Here is a 27,489-nt window from a genome sequence, read left to right as displayed (position 1 = left end):
GCTTGAACTCACAAACCGTGAGATCATGACCTGAGCCGAAGTCGGTCGCTCAACCGACCCAGCCACCCAGCCGCCCCTAGGGTGGTTTAAACAACAGGAATTTATTCTCATAGTCCTGGAGGTGAAAAGTCCAAGATTAAGGTGTCAGCAGGTTTGGTTTCTCCTGAGGCCTCTGTCCTTGGCGTGCAGATGGCCGTCTTCCCTCTGTGTGTGCGCCTCCCTAAGGTCTCTTTGTGTGTCCAAATCTTCTTATAAGGACACTAGTTATATCGGATTGCCCACCTGTCCATTCCCCAACAGTCTCATTTGAACTCAATCACCTCTTTATTTTTTATTTATTATTACTTTTTTGATATATTTTTTATTTTGGGGGGGGTGGGGAGAAGCAGAGAGAGGGAGACACAGAATCTGAAGACGACTTCAGGCTTTGAGCTATCAGCACAGAACCCAATGAGGGGCTCGAACTCACAAACCACGAGATCATGACCTGAGCCAAAGTCAGATGCTTAACCGACTGAACCACCCAGGCGTCCCATTAACTTAATCACCTCTCTAATGGTTCATCTCCAAACATAGTCACATTATGAGATATTGGAGATTAGAACTTCAACATATGGGGGCGCCTGGGTGGCGCAGTTGGTTAGGCATCCGACTTCAGCCAGGTCACGATCTCGCAGTCTGTGAGTTCGAGCCCTGCGACGGGCTCTGGGCTGATGGCTCAGAGCCTGGAGCCTGTTTCTGATTCTGTGTCTCCTTCTTTCTCTGCCCCTCCCCTGTTCATGCTCTGTCTCTCTCTGTCCCAAAAATAAATAAACGTTGAAAAAAAAAAAAAAAAAGAACTTCCACATATGAATTTAAGGTGGGGAGGGGAAGGGACACAATTCAGCCCATTAATACTTTCCATTAGTAGGATGTATGGAATGGGGTCTGGAGACCACTGGCTGTTAAGATTGTTTCCCTTCTCATCATTAGGAAGTGTCCAATTCATAAAATCTGTAGAAGCTAACGGTAAACTGGGCATTGTGATGTTAATAGACTACTTTTATTTCTGAGTCCCTGCTGTCTGGCAGAGTCTGAAACAGATGATGCTGGTGCTGGTTGAATTATTGTAGGATAGATGAATGAAACCATTATCTGTACTTGTAATACACATGGAAGTGTCCGCCCTTAGAATCTAGGGAAAGCAGGGTTGTAGTGTAAGACTTGCTGAGGGTGTGACTGGATAAAATCCAAACGCATTTAATATTTTCATTTCATTTCATTTCAAGTTATTGTTCCTTTTGGGGGGGGGTCTTCCACTGATCAGGAGCTTTCTGGGAAAAGGGTCTTATACAACTGTCTCAGCATTCCCAGCCATTAATCCAGTTCCTGGCACAGAGCACATGCTTCAGTAAAGCTTGTGGAATGAATGAGGGAGTTCGATTTAAAAGTTTTAGTGAGCAGAAGCTGGAACTTTGCATTCAGGTTTTATTTTATTTATTTATTTTTGTAACGTTTATTCATTTTTGAGACAGAGCGCAAGCAGTGGGGGGCGGGGGTAGAGGCAGAGAGAGAGGGAGACACAAAATCTGAAGCAGACTCCAGGCTCTGAGCCGTCAGCACAGAGCCAGACGTGGGGTTCGAACTCACGAGCCGCGAGATCATGACCTGAGCCAAAGTCGGTTGCTTAACCGACTGAGCCACCCAGGCGCCCCTGCATTTGGGTTTTAGAAGAACTCTTTGTGGCTCAAGATCTATACTACCCCCTGTCCCCACTTTTGGTGGTAGTGGCAGTGGTGAACCTTCAAAAAGTGCTTCATTGAGCAAAGAGTAGCCATCAGCAGCTGAGAACTCTCTCATTTCACTGTTACACCTACAAACTGATGTTGTCTTTTTTCTTGTTTCAGTGTAGAAAGGTCCTTGTAGCAAAGGCAATAAGCTACAAATATGTCCTGAAGCCTATACCACCATTATCTTCTCTTTTTATTTTTTATTTTATTTTTTTTAACATTTATTTATTTTTGAGACAGAGAGAGACAGAGCATGAATGGGGGGAGGGCCAGAGAGAGAGGGAGACACAGAATCTGAAGCAGGCTCCAGGCTCTGAGCTGTCGGCACAGAGCCTGATGCGGGGCTCAAACTCATGGATCGCGAGATCATGACCTGAGCGAAGTCGGACGCTCAACCGACTGAGCCACCCAGGCGCCCCTATCTTCTCTTTTTTTAATTGAAAGATCTAATTGGCTTTATTAAATGACTCATGAGTTGGGCAGCATCCCACCTAGCAGAGATGAGCTCCACCACCACGTTCTTTTTTTTTTTTTTTAAGTTTATTTATTTATTTTGAGAGAGACAGAGAGAGAGCTCAAGTGGGGAGGGGCAGAGGGAGAGGGGAACAGGGGATCCGAAGCAGGGCTCTGTGCTGACAGCAGACAGCCTGATGCAGGGCACAAACCCACAAACCGTGAGACCCTGACCTGAGCCGAAGTGGGACTGAGCCACCCAGGCGCCACCTTCTTAAGAATTTACAACTTTTATCTTCCACCTCTTGCTTTGACATTAAACATATTCTAATTTCCCATCTTAAAAAAGCCTCCCTTGGCCCATAGCTCCTTTCAGGTCTCTCCCCATTTCACCCCTTCCCTTCTTAAAATGAGTTGTCCAATCATTTATCTTCCTAATTTCCCTTTCATTCTTCAATCCATTCCAATCTGGCTCCCAACTGTAAGATCCAATGGGTACTTTTTTTTTTCTTTTTCTTTTCTTAAAGTTTTTTGAGAGAGAGGGAGAGAGTTCCAGTGGGGCAGGAGAGAGGCGAGAGAATCCCAAGCAGGCTGAGCCTCTTCTTTTTCCTTTCCTTTTTTCTTCTTTTCCTTCCTTCCTTCCTTTCTCTTTCTTTTCTTCCTTCCTTCCTCCCTTCCTCTCTTTCTTCTTTCTTTCTTTCTTTCTTTCTTTCTTTCTTTCTTTCTTTCTTTCTTTCTTTCTCCCTTCCTTCTTCTTTCTCTTCCTCCCTCCCTCCCTCCCTCCCTCCCTCCCTCCCTCCCTCCCTCCCTCCCTCCCTCCCTCCTTTCTTTCTTTCTTTCTTTCTTTCTTTCTTTCTTTCTTTCTTTCTTTCTTTCTTTCTTTCTTTCTCTTTCTAAGAAGTAGGCTCAGGGCCCCTGGGTGCCTCAGTCAGTTAAGCATCTGGCTCTTGATTTCACCTCAGGCCATGACCTCCCAGGTTCTAGCCCCGAGGTGGAGCGGGGTGGGGGGGGGGCGGCTACCTGCTGGAGGCTCTGATCCTGCTTGAGATTCTCTCTCCCTCTCTCTGCTCCTCCCCTGCTCGCACTCTCTCCCTCTCTCTCGAAAATAAAATTTAAAAAAAACTTCAAAAATAAGAGTGTCTCAAATATTTGGCATCCTCAGGCCACCTAATGGGCACCCTGCATACCTAGAATCAGTTTTATGTATATTTGAAATAATGTGAACGTTGTTTCAGGACATGCCTTCATAATGCTACTCTCACTGCCTTGAATTCTTTTTCGTTCACTTTGCTTGGCTGGATCCTTATCTTTCAGGTTTTAAGTCATTTCCACAGAGAAGCCTCTCTTACTCTTTACAAGAACCCTGCTTTTTCTCCCTCATCATATCAACTAATGATTAATTAAACTTAAAATGTGTTGGGCCTGTTCTACATGCCTTACATTGTATCAATTAATTTAATTTTCAGGAGAACAACTTGTGAGTAGGTAACTTAATAAAAACAATATTCAACTAAGTGAACTTAAAGATCTAATTGGCTTTTTTTTTAATTTTTTTTTTCAACGTTTATTTATTTTTGGGACAGAGAGAGACAGAGCATGAACGGGGGAGGGGCGGAGAGAGAGGGAGACACAGAATCAGAAACAGGCTCCAGGCTCTGAGCCATCAGCCCAGAGCCTGACGCGGGGCTCGAACTCACGGACCGCGAGATCGTGACCTGGCTGAAGTCGGACGCTTAACCGACTGCGCCACCCAGGCGCCCCCTAATTGGCTTTTTTGATAAAGATTCATGAATGGGGCAGCATCCCATCCAGCAAGCAGACAGGAGGAGCTCTGAGCTGTATAAAATGGAAGGATTTTATAAATAGAAGGAGGATATGAAAAGGAAGTCAAGAGTGGATTGTTTCAGGCAAGGTTACCTTCCTCTAGAGTAGAGTAAGGTGGGGAGTGCAGATCAGGAAATTCCAGATTTGTTCTTTTAAATTCTACTCCTGGGAGAGGCTAAAGGTTACACGTTCCTAGTGGGGTTTATCAACAGTGACTCCATTTTGGGGCCTGTTTTTTTTTTTTTTTTTTTAACAGGACCACTATCATTCATCCCATTTTTCAGATGGGGAAAAGGTGGCAGAGTGGCAGAGCTGGGATTACCAAATCAGGTTGATCTGGCTTCAGAGTCCATACCCTTAACTTACCGCAATTTATATTGACAGATTTCATTTTATTTCTTTAGTGACTGTCTCCCTCAATAATCCTCAAGGTCTGGGGGAGCAAGGACTGTGTCTGAAAGGTTCAGAGCTTAGCTTCAAGCTTCAAGAGCTTACCTGGCACACGGTAAATACTGTTGTTGAAGAGATGAATAATTTTAAAAAATTCGACTGGGAGGTCATCAGGTGCATGACTGAATCTCCACATTCTGCCTGATCAGGGGAATCGGGGTGGGAGGATCACCAGGTGGAAGAGGAAGCGAGCGCAGTGACTAGGAACACCGCAGTCGGAACACGGAATCGGAGTGCAGATCTTCAGTTTCCTCCACTGGAAGATGGTACAGACCGCACCGCGTGGTGCGAAGGGAGACACTGCCCCTTTCTCCATTTCAGAGCGGAGGCCAGGTTTCAACACGTAGCCTCCCATTGCTTCTTGCGAAAGAGCTCAGCGAAGACGACCGCCTAGGGAAGGAGGCGTGAAGCGCTGTGGAGCTGCGTGACCCTCAGTTCCGCCAGGCGCGAAGTGGGGCGGTGCCACGGGGCAGGGGCGGAGTCCGGACCAGGCCTTGGCAGGCTCCGCCCCCCGGCAGGCGGAAGCGGGCCCGTCCACACCTCCAAGGCCTGGGCGTGTCCGCGCGGGCGCACGCGCGCGCACGGCATGCTGGGAGGGCGGCCGCGCGGCGGCCATTTTGTCTTATCGGCTCCTCTTTAGAGGAGGCTTTTCGGCCTGCGAGCAGGCCGAAGGGATTGGCGACTGTGTCGCCGGCGTTTTCTTTAGCGGGTGCCAGGGCTGGTGGGAGCAGCCGCCCGAGAAAAGCACCATGATTTCGGCCGCGCAGTTGTTGGATGAGTTAATGGGCCGGGACCGAAACCTCGCCCCGGACGAGAAGCGCAGCAACGTGCGGTGGGACCACGAGAGCGTAAGTCCCGCGGGCCTTGGGTCTGTGCCCGGGTGCCGTGGGGGAGGGGAGCGGCGCGGGCCGGGGCCGGTCCGGCCCGCGGCGCGATTTGGGGCGCGGGCCGCGCCAGGGACGAGTGAGTCTGTGGCGGGAGGGAGGAGCCCGCCCGGGTCTGGGGATGAAGGATGATTTGTTTTTGTTGTTGTTTTAGTACCTAGGAAGTCGAAGAGGGCCCTTGGCAGAATTGAAGAGCACCTTAGTGAGGCAGGGAAACGCGGGAAAGGATTTTATTACATCTAGAGGCTCCAGAGTTTTCACCTCATTATAAGATAGGGAAAAGGGCACATTCTTCCGTTATTTGGGTTGAGCGTCGTATTTAGACTGAAATTTCTGGCCAGGATTAGTGGTAAAAACCGTGGCACTCTATTACTTTAGTAATAGTTCAATTTCGACGCTTATATGAGGAAATAAAATTTTAAGAGGTCGTAACTTGGTAGGGCTTACCATGATGATAAACAGATACTGTTTGATAGCAGTACGTTTTAGTAAGCCCTTCATGTAGATGGTTGTCAAGATTTTTTCTTTCACGTAAAACTCGTTTGATACGAGTACACGTATCTTGATGAGCCCTGAGAAACAGAATTGTTGAATCATTACATTGTACACCTGAACCTAATAAAACACTGTTAATTATACTTGAATAAAAACTCATTTGGTCATTTTAACCTTATGAGTAAGGGTAAATATTATAATCCCAATTTCACAGGTGAGTCTTGAGAGGTTACCCAAGGTCTCTTGGCAAGTTAAGTGGCGAAACTGAACCTAATCTTTGTAGTTGTGTTCACTTTCCACGATTCTATGAAACTGACTCTCTGCAGATAACCAGTCTATTTCAAGTGTTTTGAACATGCAGTGTAACGTTTTATGTTGGGGCTTAACCTGAAGAGCAGGTGTAGATTTTAACTTTACTTAGCTCGCGGTTATAACCAAACAACGTGGTAATTTAAAGGCGGTTGCTAGTCAAAATATGAAGTGTAGTTGAACAATTAAGCTGTTTTAAAAAGTTGCTTACTCTTTTTTTTTTTTTTTTAATGTAGGCTTTAGTAAAATTTCTTTTTTGTGATGCAGGAAAACAAGTTGGTGCTAGATGAATCCTTTCAGGATCTTAAAAAATAAGTGGCTAAAGATGTATTGAGGTGTTGCCTGATTCCAAAGTAGTAGGAAGTGTTACAGTAGAATTTATTGTGTGGGGTCAAATTCATGCATCTGTCATTGAACTTAACAGAGGTGAAGCTTTTTAAAAGCTTTTCTTTCTTTTTTTCTTTCTTTCTTATATTTGGGTTTTTTCTCTGCATGTTAAAATAGGAAGCCGAGTAACTTTGTGGATTGTTTTGACCCTCTTTCTAGGCATATGTTTGTCACAGTGAAGTCATTTTTTCTTTACTACTTGGGAATCTTTTGCTTTGCAAAACAAAACAAAATTACAATTTAGCTGATGTGCAAATAGGACATTTTGGACATTATTTTGGATTAAAGAGAAAATTGCTTTTGATTGCCTGCTCAACAACTAGAGCAGTCTAATGTCTACGCCTCCTTGGTTTTGAACACGTGTTGTGAAGAAACTTTGTTTTCCTGTTGTATTTTATTGAGCATTGCTTTTAGTTAGCAATGAGGCTCTCAGAATAGCGACTTAGGTTTTGTCATCTCAGCTATGATCTTTCACTTTCAGTGCTTCTTGTTAATTTAAACTCTTAGTGCTTGTCACCAAGGTATTTATGCCTTTAATGACAGGTTGCACTTTATTCTCGATCAAGGGATTTGAAAAGCCAATTACTGGTATTTCAGATTTATGTCTGCAGGGAGAATGTTGGTGTTGACCTGGAACAAAGCACGTGGCCTCTTCTAAATAAGACTCAATTATTCTGGGGTATAATAAAGCTCTGGAAGCTCGTGGCATCACTTCCGGGTCATTTGCATATTCTTATGCTGTTGGTTGTTACTGGTAAAATCCTGTGAAAATGGACAACCCCAGCATATACTGTAAGGGTTTCAGGATACTGCAACCTGATATTTCAAAATATTTTTACATTCCCATTCTATCTGGAAATTTTTCTTTGCTACATTTGCACTAGATGGGAAAAGCTGTTTCATCTGGGTGGGGTCCTTTTGTTTAACAACTGAAATGGAAACTTTACCTTAGTGGTTAAAAAAATAGTTCTTGGATGTCTGTATCTGACTGACCTGTGGAATTTGTTTTAAATGCAGATTTCTGTACCTCACCCTGGAGAGATACTGATTTTGTAGCCCTGAGGGAAAACCTTGGAAATGTGGATTTTCTTTAAATGGCCTTATGCGTTCTGAAGCTTGTGAACTACAGCTTCCTGACCCACTTGATTAGTCCTGGGTTTTTAGTTGTGACTTAGTAGCACTTGAAGCTCCTTTTTTTTAAGTGAAGGATGCATCTGTGATGCAAATTATCGGCCTTTCCTTTGTTATGGTGTCTATGTAACCACTATCCTGATTGAATCTTGGAAAGTGCTTTACTGGAGTTTTACAGGCATTTCCACCTTCTTTGTTGATTGCTACCTCTGGGTCTGAAAGTAGTTTTCAGCTAAAGTCAAATCAGCTTTAATGCCATTCCAAGGATTCATTCATAATCCTGCTACCTCGCTTATTAATATTTTACATTTCCTTGAGGTTATTAGTATTTTTGCATTAAGCAGTTCTGTTAATTCTAAACAACTGCAGTAATGAGGAAAGCATACGATTTTAACTGCCTAGTGTGAGCATCTTTCAGTGGGTGTCCACATGGGAAGATTTCAGTGTTTGTCAGAGAAGGCATTAATAGCTTTCTAATTATCTGAATAGCTCAGGTTGTAGGGGATGTGTTAAGGTTTGGTCTAGAGTTTTCAGTATCTTTTATATGATATAACAGGAACTTTGTAGTTCAAATTGAGGTTTTTACATTGTAGATCTCAATATGGAAGTGAAATATTTAACTGTTGGCTTAACTCTAAAATGAGATTTCTTGGGGCGCCTGGGTGGCTCACTCAGTTAAGTGTCTGACTTTGACTCAGGTCATGATCTCACAGTTTGTGAGTTGGAGCCCCTCATTGAGGCCTGCGAGGAGCCTGCTTGAGAGTGTCTTTCTCCCCTTCTTCCTCCCTCTCCCCCTCCCCCCCACTTGTGCACACGCATACTCTCAAAAAAAAAAAGTGAGATTTCTTTCATCATTTATCAAATTCAAGTATGCCACCTGCTCAGTGGGGGTTTAATAATTTATGGAGGGAGTTGAACTAAATGTTCTTTTCTAAAATCTTCAGAATGTTAACAGATATTGTCATTGACACTGAAAGCTGTTTGAAAAAGAAAAACAGTCCTGTCCACATGTTTACCTGTGAACTTTGACAACAAAAATTAGTCATTATAGCTCATGACATCTAATGTAAGCATTTTACTGGATAGCTTTCGTTCAGTTACAAAGTGTTCGTTTTGTCAGAAATGCAGGCATTTCCTGTCTTACTGTACATAAGTGTTGGGCTTCTCCAAATTGGCAGCAGTCTATGTGTTGTGTATGTACATAACTGTTGTTTGCAGTTTCCCAAAACATATACAGAAGTAAATACTATAATAAATTGTGTGCCTATGCCCAATGCCACATTAATGCGTTTATTATTGGCAGTATTATAGTCACTATATTCTCTGCCTTTTATTTTGAAGCAGTTCTCTCATTTAAGCTTTAAAGACATCATTATATATCTCTACCATGTAAGGACTTCAAGAGAACCACAATACTGTTATCACACTGAAAATGTTAGGTATTTCTTTAATATTTGATTGCTTCAGGGAAAATGTGCGTATGTATCATTAGAATTGATTTCTTCACAGGGGGAGACAGCTTAAGTTAGTAATAATAGTGCTTCATTGTTTTATGAAATATGTTTAATTTTCTCATTTCTTAGGTGTAAGCTGGGCATATTTTCTGTTTTCATTTGTTCAACAAAAATATAGAACAGAACCGTAATAGTATAGATAGGGCACTTGGCCTGAGAGAACCATCAGTCTGGTGACAGATATAAAAGAGTAAATGTGCTTTTGTAACATGTGGTAAGTGCCACAATAGAACACATATAGCATCTTGAAAAGCACACATCAGAGTGGCATCTAATAACCTAGACTGGGGTGGTTGGGAAAGGCATCTAAAAGTGGCTCTTAAATACTGGGAATTAGCCTCAGGGAGTAGGAGAGAAGACATGTTACTAGGAGCTGGAGAAGATCTTAGGCTTGAGAAATTGTGAATAGTGCTGGAGGCCTTGTTGCTTTTGTTGGAGAAGGGGATGTGGATAGATGGGCAGAAATCTGGTTTTGAATGATTTTTGTAAGCCTTGTTAAAAGTTGGGACTGAATTACATTGGGGAACAAAGGCTTTAAGCAGTAGATGGAATATCAGATTGACTGTTGCCAACATGATGAATTTTAAATGCCAGTATTTAGATGACCAGAAATAGAAATTGAATAAATTCATTCTCTTTAGAATTTGCTTATAAAATGGAACTTGTTATCTTGTGGAACCAAAGATGTGTCCAAGGCTGTTAATAACTTACAATACCAAAGAAACTCTTTTAAGACATTCATAGGATTTTAGCTGGAGACCTATGTTTGTAGGTGTCTGTAAAGACATTTAAAGTTTATTTTTATTATTTTGAGAGGAAACACACACACAAATGAGGGAGGGTCAGAAAGAGAGGGAGAAAGAGAATCCTAAGCAGGCTCCATGCTGTCCTTGCTGGATCCCAAGAATGGTGAGATCATGACCTGAGGGGAAACCAAGAGACCGGCCACTTAACCAACTGAGCTACCCACACGTCCCTGTAAAGACATTTACATGTGCTTTAATGATTTGAAGGCTTCACTGTCTGTAAAATTATAACTAGATGGCCTGTTGGGGTGAGAAACAACTAGGGATTCAACTGACTTGGGGAAAGCAGTTTAACAAAAATAATGCAGACAGCATTGAAAATATTTGATTAGCTCAAGGGAGAATTAATATTGTTTGATTCAAGTGGGTATAGAAAGACAAAAAATAAGGTATTCTTAACATACTTTTGTGATTAGAAGTGGTCTAAATAAATGACCAGAATTGATTGTGCCTTGAAGAAGTGAATGCTAAAAAAAATAGGACTGTTTTTGTTAAGGTGTAAGTCTTAGCATAGTTTGAGTTAGATATTTATACTTCAGTTTCCTAACATGTGTAAGTGTTCTTTATACTAAATAATCTCATTTACATACTGATTCCATTAATAATTGGGAGTTGATTTTATTATTTCAAGTTTTCCCTCTGAACTTAGCACCATTAAAAGTATTTTTTACCAAAGTAAACATGCTTGCTATAAAAAATTAAAATTTAATTTGGAAATAGTGAAAGCCTGTCCTTGCCTCCCCTCCCCATTGCCAAATCCCTCTGAAAAACTTGAAAAATTGGTGTGTATGTTTCTGTGCCTTTCCTGATAATTTACAGATGTATACACATATGTAAGTGAAAGTTACAGATAACTTAATGTAAATTACATAACATGTAATTATGTTTATAGACGTGTATACATATGTAAGTGAAAGTTACAGATAGCTTAACGTAATATTATGTAATATATAATTAATTATATTTTTAACAGTTTTAATTTCCATTGTGGCATCTTTCCTTGTTTGTACATAAAAATCTACCTTAATTGGGGCACCTGGCTGGCTCAGTTGGTAGAGCATGTGACTCTTGATCTCAGGGTTGTGAGTTCAAACCCCCACATTGGGTGTAGAGATTACTTAAAAATAAAAATCTTTAAGAAAAAAATCTACCTTAATTTTTAACTTTTTGTTCTCTGGTGGGTATGTAGATTATGTCTAATTCTTTTCCCATTACTAAGCTGCAGAGAACATTCTAGTACATATAGCTGAGTCACTTGTAGGATGGGTTCCTAGAAAGGTGATGGCTAAAGTAAATGCACGTTTTACATTTTGATGGACGCTGCCAAATTGTCCCACAGCCCTCTAGTATGTTTGGAGTATCCTTGTCACAGCACTGTATCTAACGCCAGATATTGTTTTAATTTTTGACAATTTGACTTTGTTTAATATGGGAATTTGCGTTTCAGATTTTCTAGTCAGATTTCCAAGATTGATTATTATTTCTGCTTTCTCTTGACTGCTGATGAATTCACTGAAGGATGCTATTGAGATTGAACTCTTCTGGTCAGTGGTGTTGCCTTAGATTTATCAAGAAGATAAATCACAAGAATCCTGGTCACCCCACTCCCTTGGTGCCTCCCTGTCCCACCTTTGGTTATCAGATTGTTAGCTCCATGATACACATTAGTAAACATTTGCTGAATAAAAGACTGTTAGTATTTTTAAAGATCCTTAGTCCCTGGGGAGAGTTTAAAAGAACCAGTCTGGAGGCATCTGAGTGGCTCAGTCAGTTGAGGGTCCAACTTTTTTTTCTTTCTTTATTTGAGAGAGAGAGAGAGCAGTGGAGGGGCAGAGAGGGAGAGAGAATCCTAAGCAGTCTCTGTGCTGTGCTTGGAGCCTGCTTGAGATTCTTTCTCCCTCTGTACCCCTCTCCCCCACTTGTGTGTGCTCTCTCTCACTCTCTTCCTGGAAAAGAAAAGAAGCAGTCTAAGTAGCTAGAGTTTAATGGGTAGAATAACATTTTTTAAGTGTATTTATTTTGAGAGAGCAAGAGCGCGTGCAAGCCCGTGAGCGAGGAGGGAGGAGTAGAGAGAAAATCCCAAGCAGGCTCCATGCTGTCATGAAGTCATGACCAGAGCCGAAATCAAGAGTCTTGTGGATGGATGCTTAACCAACTGAGCCACCCAGGTTCCCCTAGAGTAACATATTTTGATGTACCAGTCATGTTACAGCGGTATCTTAAGGAGAATTGAAGAGTGGAAAAGAGCACATAGAACTGGATTAGGAAAGTGGCTTCTTTTTTTTTTTTAATTTTTTTTTTTTAATGTTTATTTTTGAGACAGAGAGAGACAGAGCATGAAGGGGGGAGGGTCAGAGAGAGGGAGACACAGAATCCGAAACAGGCTCCAGGCTCCGAGCTGTCAGCCCAGAGCCCGACGCGGGGCTTGAACTCACAGACTGTGAGATCATGACCTGAGCCAAAGTCGGCCGCTCAACCGACTGAGCCACCCAGGTGCCCCAGGAAAGTAGCTTCTAATCTGGATTTTGTAAATAGCGAGGTGCTTTTAGGGCAGGTCATGTGGTTGATCTCTTAAATGGGGTGATTGGACTAAATTCTAGGTAGCACCGGGTTAGCCCACTGGTAGGCATGTCTTACTTGGTGTCCATAGTGTCTAAAACCATTAAAAAAAAACCAGTATGGTAAAAATCAGACTAATTTGTCCCCTCTCCTCATGTAACAAACATAATTTAAATATTATAATCTTGCTATGAAATAGTGTTGTCTACTTTTTTTTAGATGAGGAAACCAAGAGTTAGTCTATAGTTCACAGTGGATAAGTGTGAGCCAAGATTCAAGCTCCACACTGTGTTGTCTCTCCAAGCATACCTGTTTACACTTGCCCATTTCATACTATCATAATCTTTTTTCACATATTGTTTTCCTTATGCCTAGAATGCCTTACAGTCTTTCTCCTTCTGAACTTAAGAACCAGTTCAAGCTTCACCACCTGTGATGACCTGACAGTCCTGACTAAATTCACTTCTGTGTCTGGTGTTGCATGTATATTCTAGTACACTCTATATTTTGTTTTTGACTGTCTTCTATGAGACTGATCTTCCTGAAGAGTAGGTGTTAATTCATTCTTGGATTTCTAGCATTGTTTTTAGCACATAGTCTTAAATTATTATTGAAGTGTCACTTTCTACTTTTTAAAATTAAAATGTCATCTAAAATTAAATGCCACTTTATTTTTTGAGAGAGACAGAGAGAGGGACAGAGGATCTGAAGTGGACTCCATGCTGAGAGCAGAGAGCCCAATGTGGGGCTTAAACTCACAAACCATGAGATCATGACCTGAACAAAGGCGGTTGCTTAACCCACTGAGATGCCCCTTTGACTTTAGTTTTTAAGGGTTTTTAAAAAAAATTCCTTTAGGTAATCTTCACACTCAATGTGGGGCTCAAACTCAAAACCCTGAGATTAAGAGTCACATGTTCCACAGATTGACTGAGCCAGCCAGGTGCCCCTAAATGGCACTTTATTTATTTGTTTGCTTACTTGCTTATTTATTTAACTTAACTTTAAAGTCAGTAAGTTTGTTTTTTTTTTTATGTTTATTTTTGAGAGAGACAGAGCCAGAGCATGAGAAGGAGAGAGGCAGGGAGAGAGGGAGACACAGAATCTGAAGCAGGCTCCAGGCTCCGAGCTGTCAGCACAGAGCCCGACGCGGGGCTGGAACTCACAGACTGTGAGATCATGACCTGAGCTGAAGTCAGGCGCTTAATCGACTGAGCCACCCAGGCGCCCTAGTTTTTTTGTTTTGTTTTTTAATGTTCATTTATTTTGAAGAGTATGAGTGGGGAAGGGGTAGAGAGAGAAGGAGACAGAATCTGAAGCAGGCTCCAGGTTCTGAGCTGTCAACACAGAGCCCACATGGGGCTTGAACTCAGGAACCATGAGATGATGACCTGAGCTAAAGTTGGACGCTTAACCAACTGAGCCATCCAGGCACCCCTCAATAAGTTTTTATTTAATGAATTTTACATGTGATTCCTTCCACTGCCAATCACCATAGTTCCTCCAAAGTCAGAATCATTATCTTCAAAAAAAACTCTTAGAAAAAGAACTTTTTTGTTCAATCCGAATTCACTGTCTGGAGTTCCTTCTGTTGGGCTTCTTTGATCTCCACTTGAATGTGGACATATTTCAAAAATGCCCACCTGTAATCTTTGGGATCCAATTTCTTTAGGGCCCTCTAACTGCCACTTTAAATTAAAATCCCACGCAGTACTTAATTAGATTTGAGAATGTGTTTATTTAATTGAAAATACTTTATTGAAGTTTTATGTAAAAACTGACATAGAACATTTAGACTTAGAGTTTTGGCCACTTAGAATCTACATTTATTTATTATTTTTAATTTCTTTTTAATGTGGGGCCTGAACTCATGGTCTCAAGATCAGGAGTCACATGCTCCACTGACCAGGCACCCAAGAATCTACTATTTTTGAGAAAGTCTTATTTGTATAAATGAAACTTAGGGTTTATGGTAAACTAGAAATATTTTAGTTTTAAAAAACAACATATATCAGTTTATGACAAACGTTGAAGCTTAGTAGTAATCACCAGTTTTACAGAAAAGGTAAGCCACAGGTAAAGCCCAGAGTCAGATCTGGGTCCGTTTGATTTCAGTGAAAAATATTAAAACTAAGATTCAGTAAGTACTATATTGATACTTCATTACCAAAAAGAATTGTATGATTTCCTGTCTAGAAAAAAGTTTATGTTTACTTGTATTTTAGAGTCAGGAGAGGGACCATAGAGCTGTGTTTAGGTTTATTTTTATTTATTTTGAGAGTGAATGAGAGCAGTGAGGACAAGGGCAGAGAGAGGGGGAGACAGAAGCTGGCTCCGCTCTATCAGCACAGACCCCGATGCGCACAAACCGTGAGATGGTGACCTGAGCTGAAGTTGGACACTTAACTGATTTGAGCGACCTAGGTGCCCCAATTGATTGATTTTTAAAGTTTTATTTAAATAATCTGTATACTCAACGTGGGGCTCCAACTCACAGCCGAGACTGAGTCAGATGCTGTTCTGACTGAGCCAGCCAGGCAACCCTCGATTTCAAATTTAACATCCAGTCCTATGTATTTACAAAGAATTCTCTTAAATTTAACATACCTTTTCTTTTCATACCTTTCAGTGTTGCACATTAATTACCTAATAACAATGAAGTAGTATAAGAAAGAAGGAGATATTTTGGAATTTTGCTTAACAGTTTTTAGTTTTTGGTTTGCAGTGTATAGAATTAAATAATCAGCTAGGGCAGTCTTGGAATATATCTGAAGGAGTTAAGAGTAAGTACTAATGGGAGAGAATTAAAAGTCAATTTCGTGTTAATAGTCTTTGCTTATACTGTAGGAGCCCATGAGGAGTCACTTAGTGAAGTGCTCGTGTGTGAAAATATCCAGGGCGTTTCAGGGCTTGTTACAGGATCTCTTAAAGGAAAATACCCACCCAGATTACTTTATATGAATGTTATTTGTAATTTAGACAGTGATTTCCAAATTCTAATCTGTAAATTGGTTCTGGTCTTTAACAGAGTTAGAACGATGATAACAGTGTAGGGTTTTTTTTTTGTTTTCAGTAAAGTTAAAATTTTCCCTTGTGGATATCTTTCCCATATTTGTTGTTGCTTTGTGAGGAGAGCGGTGATTAAAAGTAGATAGATAGTAGGAGGGGCGCCTGGGTGGCTGAATCCGTTAAGCATCCGACTTTGGCTCAGGTCATGATCTCCTGGTTCAGGGGTTAGAGCTCTGTGTCGGGCTCTTGCTGACAGCTCAGAGCCTGGAGCCAGCTTCGGATTCTGTGTCTCCCTCTCTTTCGGCCCCTCCTCCCTTTTCTCTCTCTCTCTCTCTCTCTCTCAAAAATAAATAAACATTAAACAAAAAAAGGTAGATAGTAGGAAATTCTGGTGACTCTTCGTCCATCCTGACATTTTTTAGTGAAATCTGGGAGTTGGAAAGTCACGAATTTAAAAACTAATAGGGTTTAACAAACGAACCTGTTCTTATACTTATTTGGTTGAAAGATGAAGGTTAAAAAATGAGAAAATAGTTATTTCGTACCCTTTTCCAATATAGTTTTAAAACTGAACAACTTAAAAAATTTAAGTACCTTTGTTTTTCTTCACTAGGTTTGTAAATATTATCTCTGTGGTTTTTGTCCCGCGGAATTGTTCACAAACACTCGTTCTGATCTTGGTAAGTGAATTTTCTATGTAACTTATATCAAATTACGATTTAAAATAAAAACTTGTACTTTATAAATTCTGAAAACTTTTCTCTTAAATAAGGTTTGTTGATAAAATAATTTCCTTCTTGGCTTAGACTTTTATACTAATAAATGCCAGTCTAGTTAAACACGGTAGCTTACATGAACATACTTGTCTATTTCCACTCCTTCCCAAATCCCTCCACTAAAATGAAAATTTAAAAACAAGAAAGGTATAAACAGAAGAAGAGATAACATTAGAGATGTCAACAAATTTTTGGAAGATGACAAGTGGATGGAATAGTAGCAGCAAACTCAACAGAGAAACCCTGTACCCTAAAAGTCTGCCGAAGGGAATATTAAAAGGAAGTGAGTGAGTGATCAGCAGAACCTTGGACAGGCTCAGGATTTGGAGGTACCACGTACCCTAGAACATAGTCATGGGGCTGAAAATTAAAAATTAGTCTAGTTCATGGTCTCTCAACCTTGACATTTGATATTTTGAGCTGGATGATTTTGTTTTAGGGGGGGCTGTCTTGTGTATTGTAAGACGTTCAGTAGCATTCCTGGCCTCTACCCACTAGATGCAGGTAGCCCTTGAGTGTGACAACCAAAAACATCTCCAACTAAAAAGGCATTGCCAAATGTCCCTGGAGAGACTCGTAAGACCTGTGCATCTGGTGATTCGACTTCTACCCCCACAACCTGGAGATACTAGGGGGTTATTTTCTGGAGAAATTGGACCACTGAGACTGTAGTTCATCTGAACCACAGATTGCAAAAAAAAAAAAAAAAAAAAACCCAGTTGAGTGACTTCTTCTCCCAAGAATGGTACATAATTAGTATCATTTTAGAAACATAGAAGTTAATTCATTAAACACGATGCTTGCCCCAGCTCATCAGAAGCACATTAGGACTGGACAAATCTAGATATTGGGATTCCAGACATAGCACAGGGCAGTCGTGAGTAAAAATGAGACTTACAAGAGAGTTAAGTCTATATTCTTACTAGTGGGGTTTTCCCATTCCCTTCCTCTGCCCTGTTCCTAGAAGGATACAGCCAGATGTTTTTCCTCAGGCAGAAGAGAAGAGGAGTCTTTAGAGAAAGTGAACAGTTCCAGAGAAGTGATCTACAGGTACTGACCCTTGGGGAATCTCCTAAAAGAATTTTGCTGCCTTATTTTCCTGTGGTAAAGGCCATTTGTTGACAAACCCTGCCTGTGCATACCAACTTCCAGTTAGATTTTGGAAGTGTTTTTCCAGCCAAGGAATCCAAGTTAGGCCTTTGAAGAAAACTTTCAAAACAAAAGATTAACCAAAACCAATAAGAGGGGGAAAAAAAGTTTAGTGAAATTAGAGATAAGGGGAGAAGGAGAAGAAAAGGTATTAAAAGTCTTTTTTTTTTTTTTTTTAAGTAAGCTCTGTGGCCAATGTGGGGCTTGAACTCATGACCCTGAGTTGTATGCTCTACCAACTGAGCCAGCCAGGCACTCTAAAATATTAAAAGTCATAACTAAATTTAGTATCTTCAGAGAAATAAGAGAGGACGTCAGAAATAGGATGCTGTATAAAAAGGGACCTTTTGAAAAACCAAAAGAACTCTTAGAAATTAGGACCGGAGAAATCTGAATAAAATCACTATAAAGGTTTGAGAATAAAGTCAAGGAAATTTGCTGGAATGTTGGGTGATCGCACAGAAAATACTAAAATTTGACAAAATTGTATCAGTCCAACACTAATTAGAAATTCTAGAGAAAGCAGAAGAGAGCAAACTAAAAATTCTACAATACTGAAGGACGTTAGTCTCTTGATTGAGCGTGTCCTTTAAATGCTCAGCACACTGGATGAAAAAAGATCCATCCCAGGGCACACCGCTGAAATTTCAGAATGGTGGGGGTGGGCCAGGAGCACACAAGATTATGAATCCGAATGGCCTCAGAATTGTCAGTAACAGCACTGGACGCTTGAAGACTTTGGAGAAACACCCTCAGGATTCTGAGTGAAAATATATTTTTTACTGGGTTAGCTATATAGCCAAACATCAAAGCCTGCAGGTGAAAAAAAGACATTTTCAGATATGCAAGATCTCAGCAAATTTATCTCCCATGATTCTTTTCTCTGGAAATTCCACCGACACATGAGTGTAAGACCAAGGAGAAAAACAAGAGATCCAGTAAACTGCATCCAATGCAGACCAGAAAAGGAACCTCTCAGGATGACAACTCTTATCAGTGAGTTTAGAAAATACGCAGCTGGATTGAAACAGAACAGAAAGCTCAGGGATGAAATTGAAGCTGATTATCTGATAGATTTGGAATCTTGAGAGAAATTAGTATTGAGGGAATTTCTGTAGCTGAATTAAAGTGAGAAGAATTTGGAGATACAGAAAATTAAGCAAATGAAAAGAATTCCAGCGAAAGTACGAAGTATATCATAAGTCCTCATAATGCTCCTTTTGTTGGACTCAGCAAGTAATAGTACTTGTATACTCAAAATATAAAGTGTTTATTGAACCTAAAATTTTGATGTCTAAGATTAACCAGGAAAAGGCAAAATTGTTTAGAAATACGGAAATAAATTCCGGAAGGCGTAGGTGACGTGGTTAAAATCTGTTGCCTTCTGGAGGTGGGTGGGGGTGGGACTAGGTCAGTATTCTTGTACTCTTTGGCTTTGTTTGCAGATGCCCCAAATTAGTAAAAGATCAGCACGTTGGCCCTCATTACAGTTTTTTTCTTGGGTGGCAGTAGGAATGATTTCTCTTTCCATGCATTCCCTCTTCTTTCTTCTTACTGTATAGTTGCTCTCCGTTATACTGATCTTGAAGATTAATGGGAACAATTTTTATGTGTTTACTTTGGGCACATTGCTTTGTGATTCATTAGGCCCAATTTAGGTGTGTACAGACTACTCAGTGATCAAATGGATCTTTTTTTAAAGAAATTTCTTTTGGCAAGAGGAAAGGTTAACATCCCCAATAATTTATACATTACATTGCTCATTTTTTTTTTCAGGTCCATGTGAGAAAATTCATGATGAAAATCTTCGGAAACAGTAAGTTGTCTTTTGAGGTCCTTTCCCCTTGGTCAGTTATTTGGTTTAAAGGGGACAAGGATTAAAGAAATAATTGCAATTAGTATAAAATGAATGTCTTGTTGGGGTTCTATTCAATCGGTGGGATGGTAGAAAGTCATAGCTTCAAAAATGATACTGTTAGCCACCACATGAATGCATACTATATGCTTAAATACTAATAAACCCTGATCTTTTTTTTTTTTAAGAGCCCTGATTTTTTTTAAATATTTATTCTGAGAGAGAGAGAGAGAAGGTGTGTGTGCACATGAGGTGGGGAGGGGCAGAGAGGGAGGGAGGGAATCCCAAGCAGGCTCCATGCTCAGCACAGAGCCCAGGGCAGGGTTCTGTCTCATGATCCTGGAATCATGACCTGAGCTGAAATCAAGAGTGGGACGCTTAAACTACTGAGCCATCCAGGCGCCCCTTAAAATCCCTGACTTTATAAATGAGACTTATCCTGGGGCGAGGGTCACAGGTCCAGTATTGTGGTAGAGCTGGCGAAGCACCTAGATTTGCCTTATCTGTGCTCTTAACCAGACAAAATGCTAAGTACTACTTTCCTTTTACCAAGCTGAAAATTTCTTAAACACTTGATTTACCCTTCAGAGTAGATACAGCAGTGTATAAGATTAGTTAAGGGGTGCCTGGGTGGCTCAGTTGGTTGGGTGTCATGATCTCATGGCTCGTGAGTTCGACCCCTGCTGCGGGCTCTGTGCTGACAGCTCAGAGCCTGGAGTCTGCTTCAGAGTCTGTGTGTGTGTGTGTGTGTGTGTGTGTGTGTGTGTGTGTCTGTCTGTCTCTCTTTCTCTCTCTCTCTCTCTCTCTCTCTCTCTCTCTCTCTCTCTCTCTCTCTCTGCCCCTCCCCACTCATGCTCTCTCTCTTCAAAAATAAACATTAACAAAAATAGTTAAGAGAATATATGAGTTCTAATGAATAAAGATGTGGAAAGTAACGCTTGTTTATTCTTATCAGGTATGAGAAGAGTTCTCGTTTTATGAAAGTTGGCTATGAGAGAGATTTTTTGCGATACCTGCAGAGCTTACTTGCAGAAGTAGAACGTAGAATTAGACGAGGCCATGCTCGTTTGGCATTATCTCAAAACCAGCAGTCTTCTGGGGTGAGTATGAAATTAATTTGTTAGTCTTTGTAACATGTCCCTTTTCTCTGGAGACCCAGAGGCCTCTGTAGTATTGAAACTTGTGTTCAGGTTCATTAATTTGTGTTCTTTTAGAATGACATAAACTTAAAAGGCATTCATTTTTTTCATTCTTTATTAGTAGTACTGATTTTGCTAATCATTAAGATTTTTCTTCTAATTATTAGTAACTGATAAAATATGTAATTGACTATTTGAAGGTAATTGAGTTATCCTTGTGATTCAGTATTTTAACAGATGAATGCAAGTGTTATGTATGGTATGTGAGAGCTTGAATATTCCTGTGTTTTACTTACTGATAATACATTTATTTTCTTTTCAATAGGCAGCTGGTCCAACAGGCAAAAATGAAGAAAAAATTCAGGTTCTAACAGATAAAATTGATGTACTCCTGCAGCAGGTAAGAATTGTATATGTGAATAACAGAAAATCCTTGGAATAGTCCTTAACCAAAGAAGATAAAGGGATGGCAAATACATACATGTAAAGATGCTCCAAGTCATTAGTCATTAGATAAATACAAATTAAAACCACAATGAGACACTTACTGTTCATTCTTCTGTTAGAATGGCTAAAGCTAAGACGACTGGCCATACCAAGTGTTAAGATGTGGGCAAACTGGAACTATCATACACTGCTGGTCGGAGCTAAAAATGGTATAGCCACTTTGGAAAGAGGAGGTTTCTTAAAAAGTTAAGATGCGTCATGAGTCATTCCAGTCCTAGATATTGACCCAAGAGAAATGAAAGCATATGTTTACACAGGGTTGTATAATAGCAGCTTTGTTTGTAATTGGCAAAAACCCTTAAACTGGAAACTGCTCAAATGTCTATCAGTAGACAAATGGATAAATGCTGTGATGCATCCATGCAGTGGAATATGGCTCGGTAATAAAAATGAATGTAACAGTGGGTGAATCTTAAGATAATTAGGCTGAGTGAAAGAAGCCAGGCCAAAAAAAGGAATAAGTACATAATTCCATTTACATAAAATCCTAAAAAATGCAAACTAGTCTGTAGTGACAGAAAACAGATCAGTGGCTGCCTGGGGAGGAGGTGCTACAAAGCAAATTTAGGTGATGGATGTGTTCATTATGTAGATGATGGTGTTAGTTTCATGGTTGTCAAAACTTACCAGATTGTACACCTTAAAAATATGCAGTTTATTGCACGTCAAATACACTTTACTAATGCTGTAAAAAATCAAAAGGGTAAATTTAACCCAAAGAGGCTTCAATAAACAAAATTAGACAAAAGACCCAAAACAACCACTAAATGCTAATGACACTTGGGAAAGAACAGAAAAATACTTATGTAGTTTGGTTAGAAAGGAGTCTTGACTGCATTTTTTTTTTTTAATCCTTCTTAGATTGAAGAATTAGGATCTGAAGGAAAAGTAGAAGAAGCCCAGGGAATGATGAAATTAGTTGAACAGTTAAAAGAAGAGCGAGAGTTGCTTAGATCCACGACCTCGGTGAGTAGCAACCTCATTTTGATTTATCCAGGCTCTTCACTGTGAATTACTACGACCTGTTGCTACTTGAGAATCTTTGTAGACAATTTTCTAATGTCCTAAATCAGGAGTTTGCAAACTGTATCTTAAAAGGCCACACAGTAGATACTTCAGGTTTGCAGGCCAGAAGATCCCTGGCAGCTACCAAGCTCGGCTTTTATTTTATGAAAGCGACTTTGGACAGTGTATAAACAAATTGACGTGGCTGTGTTCCAATAAAACTTTTATTTACAAAAACAAGCCTCTAGGTACTCGCATGCCAGCCCATGCCTTAGGACTACTCATTTGGGCCTGGGTTTTGCTTTCTTGTTCCGATAAATTACTCTGTGTGTGTGTGTGTGTGTGTGTGTGTGTGTGTGTGTGTATTCCCATAAATTACTGTGTGTGTGTATGTGTGTGTGTATATATATATATGTTTTTATTTAATTTTGAGAGAGAGCAGGAGTTGGGGAGGGGCAGAGAGAGAGAGGGAGGCACAGAGTCTGAAGCAGGCTCTAAGCTCTGAGCTGTCAGCACGGAGCCCGACCTGGGGCACGAACCCACGAACTGCAAGATCATGATCTGAGCTGAAGTTGGACACTTAACTGACTAAGCCACCCAGGCATCCCTAATTACTCCATATATATTTACCTTAGCTCAAAATTAGTGTACTCAAAGTATCTTCTACTTTTTTATATTAGAGAATGTGATATACCTGTTTTGGGTGTCGATGGTAGAACATAATTGGTCATTGGTTCCCATATATTGAATAGGATATGTACAGATTATGCTCAGTGAGTTCAGTTCCCTAAGCATTTTGGAAAATTTTTTTTTTACATAGCTCTGTGCCTAGCATGGGCTTGAACTTATGGCCCCAAGGTCAAGGGTCACATGCTCTGCTGCTGAGCCGATTAGGCGCCTCTTGAAAAAATACACATATATATTTCATTAAAAATTTTAACATCATTCATTTTTGAGAAAGCCAGCATGAGTGGGGGAGGGGCAGAGAGAGAGGGAGACACAGAATCTGAAGTAGGCTCCAGGCTCCGAGCTGTTAGCACAGGGCCGCGAGATAAGGACCTGAGCTAATTCAGAATCTTAACCGACTGATTCGGTTTTTTTTGTATTTTTTAAATGTTTGTTTATTTTGAGAGAGAGATTGGGAGCGGGGGAGGGAGGGAGGGAGGGAATCCCAAGCCCCATTGATGTGGGGCTTGATCCCATTGAACCGTAAGATCATGACCTGAGCCGAAATCAAGAGTTGGATGCTTAACCTGCTGAGCTCAGGAAACTGCCCCCCCCAAAATACTTTTTTTAGTTTATTTATTTATTTAGAGAGGGTGCAAGTGAGGGAGGGGCAGAGAGAGAGAAGTGGGGCTCCTGCTCACCTGATGACGGAGCTCAAACTTAGGAACCATGAGATCATAACCTGAGCCAAAGTCAGATGCTTAACTGACTGAGCTACCCAGAAGCCCCCTTTAAAAATACTTTTAGGGGCGCCTGGGTGGCGCAGTTGGTTAAGCGTCCGACTTCAGCCAGGTCACGATCTCGCGGTCTGTGAGTTCGAGCCCCGTGTCGGGCTCTGGGCTGATGGCTCAGAGTCTGGAGCCTGTTTCCGACTCTGTGTCTCCCTCTCTCTCTGCCCCTCCCCCGTTCATGCTCTCTCTCTGTCCCAAAAATAAATAAACGTTGAAAAAAAAAATTAAAAAAAATAAAATAAAAATACTTTTAATATGGAGGCCACACCTTTAGCCTGTTGAACCTAAGAAAGGAATTCAGACTAAAATAGGTAGCTTTCTGAGAGGTAGTTAACCGTTTTCAAGGTGGTGTGGGTAATTGACTAGTTACTGTTGAGGGACGGGGTCTTCACACTTCCTTAATGATAATGGAAAGTTGGTTGCTGTTGCCTTGTTCCCTGCTCTAAAAGTTGGCCAGTTGGTACTCAGTATTAATGGCTTTGGAGAAATGCACAAAATTAGAACTCTGTTCTAAATTTTAAGTATATATTTTGGATTTGTTTGTTCTCACTCAGATACTCTTTATAATAACTGATTTGTCATTTCAGACGATTGAAAGTTTTGCTGCCCAAGAAAAACAAATGGAAGTTTGTGAAGTGTGTGGAGCCTTTTTGATAGTCGGAGATGCCCAGTCCCGGGTAGATGACCATTTGATGGGAAAGCAGCACATGGGATATGCCAAAATTAAAGCTACTGTTGAAGAATTAAAAGTAAGCTTTCAAGCATGCACTTTAGCCACAGCTAGTACTGTACTTCAGTGTGGTTATAAATTGATCACATAGAGACATAAGCCTCTTGTGGATATTTTGTTGATGTGTATTATTTGAAACCGTAATAATCCCTATAAAATTTTGCTATTAATGAATACTATCAAAGCATTTTAATTCCTTCACTCTTTTCATGCCAGGAATTTGGGAGAAAGTCTATCCCTAAGGACTTTGTCAAGTAACATTATCTTGCATACAAACATGGTGTCGGAATTTCTACATTTTCTTTTAGGATATCAGATTCCATAAGTTGATTTACACATGCTTTACACGTCAGCCCTTGTTTGACAGAGTCTTTAAGGGTGTTTATAAAAATTGAACTTGATTTCTTTTAGGAAAAGTTAAGAAAAAGAACTGAAGAACCTGATCGTGATGAGCGTTTAAAAAAGGAGAAGCAAGAACGGGAAGAAAGAGAAAAAGAACGGGAAAGAGAAAGAGAGGAAAGAGAAAGGAAAAGACGGAGAGAAGAGGAAGAAAGAGAGAAAGAAAGGGCTAGAGACAGAGAAAGAAGAAAACGAAGTCGTTCAAGAAGTCGGCATTCAAGCCGAACCTCAGACCGAAGATGTAGCAGGTCTCGGGACCACAAAAGATCACGAAGTAGAGAAAGAAGGCGAAGCAGGTACATAGAGCACACAAGACTGTGCCCAGCATAGAGCGAGTATGCAATAAACAGTAGTGATTACTAATGTTATTTCCTTGGTCCTTGGGAAGCTCTCAAGTATTGTCAAAGACTAGAATAGATTATGAGAGTGGAGTCAGTTAGCCACTCCATCTTCAAGGCAACTTCTTTGCTATTTCACCTGTCTAAGGAGGTTTGATGTGCTCTTACTAGGAAGTCCGTGCAGCTGGATGGTCTCTTTGTTTCTCTTCTCATTGATTCTAAGAAGACATTTAAATTATAAGTTATTTTGGGTAAAATTATGTACATTTACTTTGGAGGACACCACGCTTAATACAAGAACTAAAGTGTTACCTAACTGGGGTGCCTGGGTGCTTTAGTTAGTTAAGTGCCCAACTGTTGATTTCAGTTCACAGCATGATCTTACAGTTTGTAAGTTTAAGCTCCACGTCGGGCTTTGCACTGACATTGTGGAGCCTGTTTGGGATTCTCTCTCCCTCTAAAACAAAAATTAGGGGCCGGTGGGTGGCTCAGTTGGTTAAGCATCTGACTTTGGCTCAGGTCATGATGGCACGGCTCATGAGTTTGAGCCCTGTATTGGGCTCTGTGCTGACAGCTCAGAGCCTGGAACCTACTTCAGATTCTGTGTCTCCCTCTTTCTCTGCCCCTCAACCACTCACACTCTGTCTTTCTCTCTCAAAAATAAAATAAAATAACATAATCTGTTAAAAAGAAATAAAGTGTTATGTAACTGATTCTTTAAAAACACAAAAAATGAAATCGGTTTTATTGTTTTACAGTTAACGATTGAAGAGGAGTCTTAAAGACCATGATAACTATCTTAGCACTATTTGAAAAGTTGAAGTTAGATTTTCAGTAACTTAAGATTTCTACTGTACATATGTTTTAGTAGTGGATTCTATTCATTTGCCTTTTAAAGCTAAGTTTTGCTTAATCTTGTTAATTATTAAATAGTACATAATTTTTGCAAGGTTTTTCTCATTGTCATGTCAGCTGAAGTTGCTTTCCTTTTATTTCAAATTGTGAAGAAGCAGAGATCGACGAAGAAGCAGAAGTCATGATCGATCAGAAAGAAAACATAGATCTCGTAGTCGGGATCGAAGAAGATCAAAAAGCCGGGATCGAAAGTCCTATAAGCACAGGAGCAAAAGTCGGGACAGAGAACAAGATAGAAAATCCAAGGAGAAAGGTTAGTTTATGTGAGAATTTAATTCATTAATTAAAGATTTAATTCATTAGATTATTTTAACACTCCTTTCTCTGCACTCACATTTCTTTGGAGATAGGCAGAGTTCCATTTCAAGCTATCTTCTTTTTTACTTAGAACCAACACCATTCAGTAGGAGGCAGGCATTATTTTCCCCTCCTGCTCTGACTTGTGACAGTGACAGTTGACCTGGTGTTTTCTTAGAACATGCCAAAACCACATCCTTCAGTTGTTAACCTGAGGTTTATCGTCTCAATTCTTCCAAGTATCGCATTACTCTTCAGGATTATAAGGCTGTAGAATTTATTAGCTTGGTTATTGGCAACATTTTTTTATCTGCTGCGTGTTCCATAATATGTCTTGCAGAGTAAGTGTGCTGTTTTGCATTGGTCCTCATGTGCAGCCTTCATTTACCTCCGTAATTAACTTCTAAGTTTGCAGAAGTTGAGTATCTTACGTACGTCTTCACTGTGTTTTCTATTGAAACAACACACTCTTTCCTTTCTACCTTTCCCTTTGGTTTTCTGTGGCATTCTGGTGGCTGGAATGCACTGTCACTGCTCTGTTAATGGACTTTCTCATTTTGTCTTTGGCATGTTTTCACATGGATATTCTCATTGTTTAGCTTAGTCTTAACTGAAAGATCATTCTTTGAAAATCAGGGTCTCCCTTCTGTACTTTCTTTAGATCTTTTGAGCATCTTTCATTTTGTCTTGAATGGGCTGTTCGCTTTGCATGGTTTTTAGGAATGAGAGCAAGGGCCTGTTTCTAATTTTCTTGGCTCTGCTTGTTCCATCCTGTCCTGCCTGTTGGTGTCCGTGTCAGATCACCCGACATACGTGCTGCTGTGTTTGAGTTTGTTAAACTGGACTTTTGTGTGATACTCGTTTCTTACTTTCTTTTATGGAACTATTCTATGGTTTTTGTTTTGTGTGTGGTTTTTTTTGTTGTGTTGGGTTTTTTTTGTTTTTTGGGCCAGACTCAGGTTTTTGTTAAACTGAGTTAGAGAAATGCCAGCACACAAACAATGGACATATATTTTGGGTCTTACGCTTTCATTTTTCCTGAAATAAGTATCCCTTTTCTTTTAAAAATATTTACATATGTTGTTTTTTCTACCACCTGGAGCAAATGTATAATAGGAAGCGACAGTTTTTTAAACTTGCTGTCACGAGCTTTATTATTTGTCATTTAAGTCCAGAAATTACTTCTGTGATTCAATAGGCAGTTGCTACAAAGGGTTATCAACTGATTTTACATTAGTTTAGAAAGTTTCACCCAGCCTTTTTTGCAAGACTTTGTAAATGTGTTTTTTGGGTGAGGGGTCCAGTCTCCAGAGCCAAATAATGGGCGTCAGA

General features: G+C 40.3%; 1 protein-coding gene across 15 annotated transcripts in view; it reads left to right on the top strand.

Annotated features, from left to right (window-relative positions):
- The first annotated feature begins 5,098 nt into the window (after positions 1-5,098).
- LUC7L3 (LUC7 like 3 pre-mRNA splicing factor) overlaps positions 5,099-27,489 on the top strand; it is a 30,602-nt gene continuing 8,211 nt past the window's right edge. For 5 of the 15 annotated variants that reach the window (XM_011289194.4, XR_006589291.1, XR_006589290.1 and 2 more), the window contains exons 1-9: positions 5,101-5,344; positions 16,204-16,270; positions 19,292-19,331; positions 20,326-20,470; positions 20,835-20,909; positions 21,878-21,982; positions 24,066-24,227; positions 24,620-24,903; positions 25,953-26,113. In XM_011289194.4, the coding sequence (XP_011287496.1) occupies positions 5,246-5,344; positions 16,204-16,270; positions 19,292-19,331; positions 20,326-20,470; positions 20,835-20,909; positions 21,878-21,982; positions 24,066-24,227; positions 24,620-24,903; positions 25,953-26,113 (1,138 nt within the window). In that variant the 5' untranslated portion in view covers positions 5,101-5,245. Of the gene's footprint in view, positions 5,345-16,203; positions 16,271-17,330; positions 17,417-19,291; positions 19,332-20,325; positions 20,471-20,834; positions 20,910-21,877; positions 21,983-24,065; positions 24,228-24,619; positions 24,904-25,952; positions 26,114-27,489 lie in introns of those variants that run through there. The other 10 variants (XM_045044136.1, XM_045044137.1, XM_011289195.4 and 7 more) reach the window with 4 other exon arrangements.

The sequence above is a fragment of the Felis catus genome, chromosome E1, assembly GCF_018350175.1.
Source record: "Felis catus isolate Fca126 chromosome E1, F.catus_Fca126_mat1.0, whole genome shotgun sequence".
Taxonomy (NCBI): domain Eukaryota; kingdom Metazoa; phylum Chordata; class Mammalia; order Carnivora; family Felidae; genus Felis; species Felis catus.
This window is presented reverse-complemented; position numbering and strand designations above follow the sequence as displayed.